Source organism: Elephantulus edwardii, unplaced genomic scaffold (assembly GCF_000299155.1).
Source record: "Elephantulus edwardii isolate Elephantulus edwardi_28Jun2011 unplaced genomic scaffold, EleEdw1.0 scaffold00218, whole genome shotgun sequence".
NCBI lineage: Eukaryota > Metazoa > Chordata > Mammalia > Macroscelidea > Macroscelididae > Elephantulus > Elephantulus edwardii.
In genome coordinates, this window is record NW_006399968.1 from 2937507 (window position 1) to 2947833 (window position 10327).

General features: G+C 42.4%; 1 protein-coding gene across 1 annotated transcript in view; it reads right to left on the reverse strand.

The window, feature by feature from the left end:
- NVL (nuclear VCP-like) overlaps positions 1–9560 on the reverse strand; it is a 110397-nt gene extending 100837 nt beyond the window's left edge. The window contains exons 1-4 of the mRNA XM_006898060.1: positions 9504–9560; positions 4078–4151; positions 1317–1369; positions 1126–1225 (exon numbers count right to left, since the gene is read on the reverse strand). Of these exons, the coding sequence (XP_006898122.1) occupies positions 1126–1225; positions 1317–1369; positions 4078–4151; positions 9504–9560 (284 nt within the window). The remainder of the gene's footprint in view (positions 1–1125; positions 1226–1316; positions 1370–4077; positions 4152–9503) is intronic.
- Between the last annotated feature and the right edge of the window lie 767 nt (positions 9561–10327).

The window sequence follows — 10327 nt, forward strand, 5'->3', positions numbered from 1 at the left end:
AAAAAAGAAAACTCTGGGCACAGATTAACTCTAGTGAATCCTAACAAACATTTAAGAAAAAGTAATACTAGGATTACACAACTTTTTCATAAAATTGTTGCTGCTGGGTACCATCAATTGAACTATGACTCATAATAACCTATGAAAAACAGATCTGAACTTTACCCTATCCTCCGATATGCTCAAGCCCACTGTTTCTGTCACTGTGTCCATCTACCTTGTTGAGGGTCTTCCTCTCTTTCTCTGACTCTCCGCCTTTCCCAGCATGATGTCCTTTTCCAAGGATGCTCCTCCAGGCAACATGCCCAAAGCATGTGAGATAAAGCAGCCTAGGAACACTCCCTCCAAGACAGACTGTCTGTTCTGTGGGGCAATCCATGGGATAGTCCATACTTGTCACCAACACCACAACTGAAAGCTAATGCTCTGGTCAGCCTTACTCACTGTTCCACTGTCAGATCCATGTAACTAGCAACTGAAGCAACAGAAAATAGAAAGGCTTGGATTGGGTATACCTTAGTTTTTTTATAAGTTCCTGACAGATTTTTGCCCACCACATCTTTTTTTTAAATTATTTCTTTTTTAATTTTATTACTGTGTGTGCGTGTACCGTCAAATTGGATCTGACTGGTACAGGAGGACATTGTCCCTCTTTCTCCAGCAGAGCATGTGGTGGATTCGAACAGTATACCTCTGGAATTGCAGTATAGCTTCCTACCACTAGGCCACCAGAACTACCTTACAACACAACTTTTGATTTCTCGCCTGTTGTTACAATGAGTATCGATATTAAATCCAAGTAAGAAGACATTGTTGACAATATCAATCATTTCTCTAACTATTATGATGTTGTCTACATCATAAGACTTTTGTTTTGGGGTCTGTAAAGAACATTCTAAATGGCTGTTTATTGTGTGGAAATAAATACTCCAGATACAGAAAATCCCCCACAAAGGCTCAGTCAAAGGGAGAATGTGATCTTTTCAGGAAAGAGTAAGATGTTCAATAAGAAAAGTCAGGCCAGGATCATACAAGGCTCTGTGATGAACCACTGAATTCACAAGAAGGAACATAATATGATCAGGTTCATATTTCAGAATAAAAACCTGACATTATCTTACTTACTCATTATCCTCTTCGGTTTGTCTTGCTCTTTTTACTAAATGTTCATCTTCTAGTTCTTTTAGGTCCTTCAGTTCTTTCTCAGCACTAATTACATTAAATACTGAAACAAAACAAAAAAAAATGTGCCATGATCTAAAACAATTCTTTCCACAAAAGTATTAATAAATTGGCCCTAAAGCCTCAAGACTCACCTTTTTCTACCTGAATCCTAAAAGCATTTTTTTTCCTTCGACCATAATCTATCCTGAAGAAAAAAATATGACATTTAGTACAGTATTCTCTACCAATTTTTTCCACTAAAATTATCACATAAATTCACTGATTAATGAAGTGTGCCACTGGATCCACAGTAATGGTGAACCTAATTCCAGTTAACCTGCAAAATGTGCACACACACTGAAAGGAGACACGAAGTTTCTAAATAAAGGAGGGAGCCTAGTGATGTGGTCCCCAGAGCACTGCTCTGCTAATGCAACCAAAGACTCAAGCAGCTCAAATTCACCAGTGACTGCTCAGAAAAAAGATGGGCAATCTCCTCCCATGTGATTTACAGACTCAGAAAAGCTGAATGAGTCCATTCCAACTCGACATCACACAACAAATAGGAGATAATAAAGGAAAGATCACCTATCTACTCTTTATATAGGGCCACTAATTACTAGCACTTTCCCTATTTGCTTTACTTTTCTTTACATACTGAATACAGATTACTCTGTTTTTGCAAAACCATTTGAAATTAGGTGCAGAACTTAACTCCTAAATATTCAGAATATATCTCTGAACAAGAATATCTATATAACATACCAGTGGCATATACAAGAGCTACAACAGCAATAAAATATTATTTAATGATGTTGTTGTTGTGCCATTGACTTGGAACCAATTTATAGCTGACCTTCCAGCAGATTTTCAGAGACTGTAAACTGCAGGGGAGGAAACAGACTATCTTTCTTCCATGAAGCAGCTGGTGGATTCGAACCACTTGCCTTTGGGATAGAAGTGTAGTTCTTACCACCAGGCCACCAGAGTTCCCAATGTAATACATAGTGTATATTAAGATTTTCCAACTTTTCTTACAAAATATATTTTGTAGCTTTTTGCTCTTTAATCCAGGTCAGTTGAGGCTCCTGCAATGCATCTGGCTGTCCATATCTTTATTATTATTAGTGTTAGTATTTTTTTTGTGTGTGTACCATAAAATCAGATCTGACTGGTACGGGAGGAGATTGACCCTCCTTCTCCAGCAGAGCATCTGGTGGATTCAAACAGCATGCCTCTGGGATTGCAGTGCAGCTTCTTGCCATTAGGCCACCAGAGCTCCCATGTCCTTATCTTTTTAAATTAAAAACTCATTGCTGTCGAGTAAGAACAGTCCTCAAGCTAATCCGTTCAGTAGGTTTCTATGACGGTGTAAATCACAAGAGTGGAAGCTGCCCACCTTTCTTGTGTGCAACCACTGGTGGACTCAAATGACCAAGGAGCACCACTGTGGGGTTAGTAGTGCAACGCTTTACGGACCACACCAGAGCAGCCTCCTAGACCTTATCATGTATGTGGGCATGTGTGACAGTTTTTAAAGTCTCATTCACTCACTGCCATTGAGTCAGAATCCACCCACCAGCAGATTTCCAAAGTTGTAAATCACTAGGAGGAGACTGCCCATCTTTCTCCACAGAGAAGCTTCTTGTTGGTATGTAACACTGAGTCAGAACCCACCCACAGCTGGCCCGCCACTGGGCCTTCAGAGGCAGTAAACTGCAGGGAAGGACTGTTCATCTTTTTCCCATGGAGCAGCTGGCTGATTCAAACTGCATACCTCAAGATGGCAGCTCAACTCATTATCACTCATGGAGTGGCTAGTGGATTAGAAGTGTCAGTGAGGTGGGGCCTTTGGTTATAGAACACCTCCTTACTACTAAGCCACCACTTTAGAGTCTAAATTGGCAAATTTGTAAAATGTCCAACATGGATCTTACTTATGTTTCTTCATTATTAAATTCAAATTGAAGGCTTTGGATAAGGACACAAGCTGAATATAGTGAATGAAAACTTCTGAAGAATATTTACAGTCTCAAAATATCTCTGTACAAGTTATTTATTAACATCAAATTAATTTAAACTGGATTAATCTAATAAATATCATCTTAAAATATAAAATTAACATCAACTAGTATCCAACAAACAGACATTATGAGTCTGCTGAGGTCACATCTCTCCTGTAGCCTTTCTATGCAAAACACATCACCTGATTCCAACCAAAAGGAAGTATTAGGAAAACCCAAATTGAAGGACATTTTAAAAATCCCAGTAATCTTTAAAAATGTGAAGACCATTTTAAAAAAAGAGAGAAAGGTTATAAACCTATTCTAGATTAAAGGAGACTGAAGACATAACCTAGTGCAATGTGCATCCCAGACCAGACTTCAGCAGGGGGCGTGGAGGGGGTAGAGGAAATAGCTATAAAGGACAAGTGAAATTCAAGGGAGCTCCATTAGTGAAAAGGGCACTGAGCTTCTAACTCATAGGGGCCACCAATCAGCCAGTTCAAATCCTGCAAGCTGCTCAAAGGAAGAAAGAAGAATAGGCAAACTCCTCCCATGTGATTTACAGCCTCAGAAAACCCACTGGAGGGTCAGCTATGAGTTGGTTCCAACTCAACAGCACTTGGTTTTGAGGTGAAATTTCAACATCAACAGAAGATTTAATAACATCTGTATCAATGCACAATCTCTGGTTTTAATAAATGAAATGTTATTATATAAGAGAGTTTCTCATTCTTAGAAATAGATACCAAGGTTCAGCATAATAGGAGTTTGATAAATGTTTACAGAATTGAATTGAGTTGCAATGTACAGACCTGATGCTAGCTAGAAATAATGACAATTAGAAATTTGAGCAGAACAGAAATTTTAAAAACACAAGGGGGAAAAGCAATGATCTACATTTCTTTACCTGTATAGTCTTTGCAGATCAGATGCCAAGAATCCAGTGTCTACATACTTGCCACATCTGTTACTGGTGAGATACTATAAGAAAAGATATGATAAATGAGAAATACACAGTGTATTTATTCAACAAATAAATCAAGCTACTAATACTTCAATGTAAACTTTTCACCAATGAAGTATATCAGGAACATAAGTGAAAATCACCACCAATAATTGTCCAGTGTGCAATCAGAACCTCATACTGTTTGTTACACAGGACAGCATAACAGTGACTAGAAGAGCAGTTATATAGTGAAGGTTTACTATACAGCCGGAAGACACTGCTCCACATGAACAAACTCAGGTCACCAGAGAGATTCTAACTGGAAGAAAGCAGTGAGAGCTGACATCTGTCAGTCCCTGCTAAAACTACCAGCTAGAGGCAATTAATGGCTACAACAGGAAGTCATCTTTAGTTCCTTTTGATGATTTAACTTTTGCAAAATTGAGTTTGGGGTAGCTGCTGTGATCAGAAGCTAATACAATGCAAAAAGCAACGTTGGGCTGGAAATTAGAGGGGCTCTGTCAACCTGATTCCGAAGTAACTATAGTTATTTAAAAGGGAAATATATTAAGTTTTTTCAACTTTTGTATGGCTGTTTTGTGGAAGAAAAATGGGCAATCTCCTCCTCTGCTGTTTACTGCCTTTGAAAATCTACTATGGGTTGACTCTGACTTGCTGGTACACAAGAAGTACTTAATACTTAAGATCTATTAAATATTTCTTCTGGTCTTCTTGGTGGTAGGAAATTTTGTTAGTCTAGTGGGTAAAGAGCTGCACTGTCAACCCAAAGGCAGGCAGTTTGAATCCACAAGCTGATCTGTGGGAGAAAAATGGGAAATCTCCTCCTCCCCACGCAACTGGTAGCCTTTGGAAACCTAGAGGGTCAACTCCACACCACATAACAGTTGGTGGTGGTGTAGTAGGCATCCCTGAGTCAACCAAGACTCAGTTACCCTAAGGTACACATCAGAACTTTGTCCTGGGTCTCCCTCATGGTATCTAGCATGCTTGAGCCCATTGTTACAGTCACTGTGCCAATACATCTTGCTGATGGTTTTCTACTCTTCTGCTGACCTTCTGTCTCTCCCAGCACGATGTCATTTTCAAAGGTCCCTCTTAACATATACAAAGTATATGAGACAAAGCTTCTCCATCTTTGTCCCTAAGGAGCACCCTGGTTGTACTTCCTCCAAGGTAGATGTATTCTTTTAGCAGTCCTTGATCTTCACAATTCAAAGGCATCGATTCCTTTGTCATCTTTATTCACTGTCCAATTGTAACGGCATAGGAAGTAACTATAAAATACAGGAGGATTAAGTGAACCTTAGTCTTTAAACTTGAAGCACTTATTGCAAAAGATCAAGGGATGTGGCGTTCAGTATCTCAGTGTCAAGAAAACAAAGATTCTTAACACTGGAACAATAGACAACATCATGATGAATGGAGGGGAGATTGAAACTATAAACAGCTTCACCTTGTTGGATCCACAACAAACACCCATGGTACCTGCGGTTAGGAAATAAGAAAATGCACTGTACTGGGAAAATCTTCACTTAGGAACCTCTCCAAATTATTGAGGAGGAATGATATCAGTTTGAGCACTAAGGTGCATCTGATTCATGCCACTGTCTTTCTGATCACTTGCTATGCATCTGAGAGCTGGACAACGAAAAATGATGACAGAAAAAGAACTGACACCTTTGAGCTGCAGTGTTGGGGAAGAGCAGTGAACATCCCATGGACGGCCAAGAGAACAAACAAATATGAGTGCTCTTTGAAGGTAAGAATGATGAGGCTTTGCCTCACATACTTCAAGCACCTTGCTAGGAGGCTATTCCTTGGAGAGGGACATGAAAGGGTGGCGGGTTGGTGAAGAAGAGGAGACCCTCAACCAGATGGACTGACATGGTGACTAATGCAATGGGCTCATGGATTAGAAGTGTGAGGATGGCGCAGGATAGAACAGGATTCAGATCTTGAGTTCATAGGGTAGCGAAGGGTCATACTCGACTCTATGGTACCTAACAACAAGTCTTTAAACTGATGGGCTTGCTCTTTGGCACTTTGGAGAGTTCCTTGACAACACATTTTTCCCCAACATACCCTATGATATTCTGACTGCTGCTATGGGTGTTGTGGATCCAAGTAAAGGTAAGTTGTTGACAACCTCCATCTTCTCTCCATCTATGATACTGCCTACCGATCCAATGTCGAAGAGTTTTGTTTTCTTAATGTTGAGATAGTCTTTGATCTACTGTAGCCGAGTGTATCAAGTCCTCCTCCCTTTTTGCAAGCAAAGACGTGTCATCTGCATAATGCAGGTTGTTGATGGGTCCTCCTCCAATCTTGATGCCAATTCTCTTCATGTAGTAGTTTCTCAAACAACTTGCTCAGCATACAGACTGAAAGTTATGGAGAAAGGATACAACCTTGAAGCACACCTTTCCTGATTTGAAACCATGCAGTGTCCCCTTGTTTTATTCACAGATGCACTCATCTAGGAGCTTTTTACACAGTTGTTGTTGTTATGTACTGTTGAGTCGTTTTCGACTCATAGCGACCCTATGCACAACACCCCTAAACCCTGCTCTATCCTGCGCCAACCGCACTGCCTCTGACACACCCATCCCGATTACCCCAGTCACCGAATCAATCCATCTCATAGAGAGTCTTCCCCTCCTGCGCTGTCCCTCCACCCTCCCAAGCATGATGTCCCTCTCCAAGGACCCGTCCCTCCTGGCAACATGTCCAAAGTATGTCAGATGAAGCCCCAGAATCTTTGCCTCCAAGGAGTAGCTTGGTTTAATCCTTTCCAAGATCAATCTGTTTGTTTTCCGGGCAGTCCATGGTACATTCAGTACTCTTCTCCAGCACCACAGCTCAAAAGCATCCACTCTCCTTCTGTCCTCCCTAGTCATTGTCCAACTCTCTGATGCATAACAAGTGATTGCAAATACCATGGCCTGTATCAGGCGCACCTTAGTCTCCAGAGAGACACCATTGTTCCTGAGTACTTTAGAGAGGCCCCTAACAGCAGACTTTCCCATCGCAATACGCTTTTTGATTTCCTGACTGCTGGTGCCAAGAGTGTTGACTGTGGAGCCAAGCAAACTGAAGCTGTGAACAATCTCAATCTCTTCGCCATCCATCCTGATGCTGCCAATTGGTCCAGTGGTGAGAATCTTTGTCTTCTTGACATTGAGCCTCAGTCCATACTGAAGGCTGCAGTCCTTGACCCTTCGCAGCAAGTGCATGAGGTCCTTCTCAGTTTCAGCAAGCAGGGTTGTATCATCTGCATAATGCAGATTGTTAATAGATCTTCCACCAATCCTGATGCCACAATTCTCCTCATAGAGCCCAGCTCCTCGGATAATCTGCTCTGCATACATGTTGAAAAGGTATGGAGACAGGATGCATCCCTGGCATACACCCTTCCCAATTTTGAACCATGCAGTGTTACCCTGCTCTGTTCTGACTACTGCCTCTTGGTCCAAGTATAGGTTTCGCGTTAGCACAATTAAATGTTCTGGGATTCCCATTCTTCTCAGAGTCAGCCACAGTTTGTTATGATCCACACAGTCAAATGCCTTTGCATAATCAATGAAACACAGATAGACATTCTTCTGGTATTCTCTGCTTTCAGCCAAGATCCATCTAACATCAGCAACAATATCCCTAGTACCACGACCCCTTCTAAACCCAGCCTGGACTTCCTGCAGTTCTCTGCTGATGTGCTATTTTACACAGTATGTTTTATAATCTTAACAATTCTGTAGATGAGAAAATGTAAGTGAGGCTAAAAAAAGAGGTTAATAACTTGCCTGGTAAGTATAACATAAGCTGCAGTACCAGAATTTAAACGTGGACTAAGTATCAACTTCTGTTTCAATATGTCCAGTCTAATGTCCCATCCTACAAAGCAATTTCTTCTCAAATATTCTCAGCACAAGGCAACTGCATAAATAAACAAGTCTCTGCATAAATACTACCAATGACCAGAAAATCCATATGCAAAGCTAGGCTATTCCAGTTAGCTTCCTTTGCTCTGACAGCTACAACGTGCTCTCATTCACTATATTTAACCTTAAATTCTATTTATTCATACTAATATTTATTTGTGTGGTTAGAAACTGTATTGCAATCCCAAAGGCAAATGGTCTGAATTCACAATCTGCTTCGCAGGAGGAAGACGAGCAAACTGCCTCTGAAGACCTGCTGGAGAGTCAGCTAGTTTTCAGACTCAATGGCATACAACATACCCACTGATATGTTAATCTGTGTTTATGGGCTAAGCAAAGGCATTCGACTGTGTAAAATCAAAACAAATTACGGGTATGATTGTGAAGAATGGAAAGTTCAGAAGCTGTGCATGCCCCAAGAGCCAGTCATTCAAACATGTTTACATGGCAAGGCTTCAAATTAGGAGAGATCTCACCATACTTATTCAATCTGTATGCTGAACTGAGAAACAATGTGGCATTAGGATTTGAGGAAGAATCATTAACAGCATATGACAGGCAGACCTGAAGCACTTATTGATGAAGCTGAGAGATGAGATTAAACTTCAGTGGCATCTCAGAGCTGAAAGCCTGGGGTTTCAAATAGGCCTTGAGGAGACTGGCAGTCTCTGCTTCTGAACATTCAAGGCCTTGTAAACCCTCTGGAGAAGTTCTGGGGAGGGGGTACGAGTTGGAAAAAGCTTGATGACAATAAACAACATAGGATTAGATGGCTACAAAAAAAGGAAAGTGTGAGCGGGCAGTGAGCGATAGAAGAAATGGCCCAGAGTATTGCATCCAGTTCGACTGCCTGAAGAATATTTCTAGCCTCAAGGCAGGAAAGGTGCAACTATATCCGTTAAATCATATTTTTTCCATGCTGAGCTCTAAGCCCACCTGGCTGAAACTTACCATCTTCAGGCTCTTCCTTCAGACTTCTTCGCCCAGCAGTGAGGAGGGAAAGCCCTTAACCTCTAGCAAAGGAATCACATTATTAGCAAAGCCTCTGCTAAACCCTGAATAAAACAGATGGTGGCTCAGTGGTAAGGCATACGCGCTGGCAAGGCAGAGAGGCACATGGTTCGAATCCACCAGCTGCATCACCGGAAAAAGATGGGACGCCTGTTGCTGTATGATTTATCGCCTCTGAAAAGCTGCTGAGGGTCAGCGATGGGTCGGCTCTGACTTAACGAAACACAACAACACGGAAACGTCACACACACACAACCCCCATAAAAGGGCCACTGGCACCCAGGCCAGGGTACCTGGGTACCGTCAAATCAGAGTCAGGCAGTAAAACGCACCAGTGGAGCTTGCCCACCTTTCTCAGACCCACTGGATTCGAACCGCAGGGCAATTCCTTCCCATCAAGCTGCAATGAATGCTCACCTGGATAACTCGTTGCTTCAGCTTATTATCTACGAACGCTGCACTTCCCGGCTTCATCACGTCAGTCCCGATGCCACTGCTCCAGCCCCGGAACCACGTCAGTCCCGATGCCACTGCTCCAGCCCCGGAATCACGTCAGTCCCGATGCCACTGCTCCAGCCCCGGAACCACGTGACTCCCGGAAACGGCAAGGCCGCCTCGGGGCTGCCCGCGGCGTTCGCCGGACCAGCTTCCCCGAAAAACGCCCTCCCTGACCCGGTCCTAGCCGTCCAGCTCAGGGCAGAAGTATTGTGAATGAGGGCGGAAATTACTGACCAGAATTAGAAGATCTGAAAAGCTCAGGATGTTTCCAAGAGACTCATGTTGCAGGCGTCTTTCAACAGGCCCTGATGATAAGGACCCGTTTGAACTCGCTCAACTTTATTAGTTCTCAGATGAGGAACATAGACAGAAGGGCGCTTGAGCCCCGTGGGTCTGTCACGTGGTTATGTTCCAGCTTTATATGTTATCTGTTTCCACAGCTACAGTCAATCTGATTCCTGTGTATTCCATCAGATGAGGTTAATGTACGCATGTTGTTGTTGTTATGTGCCGTCGAGTCGCTTGCGACTCATAGTGACCCTATGTACAACAGCCCTAAACTCCTGTGCCAATCGCACCATCTCCGATACACCCATCCCAATTGCCTCAGTCATTGAATCAATCCACCTCATACAGGGCATTCCCCTCCTGCGCTGTCCCCTCCACCTTACCAAGCATGATGTCCCTCTCCAAGGACCAGTCCCTCCTTACAACATGTCCAAAGTATGTTTGACGGAGCCTCA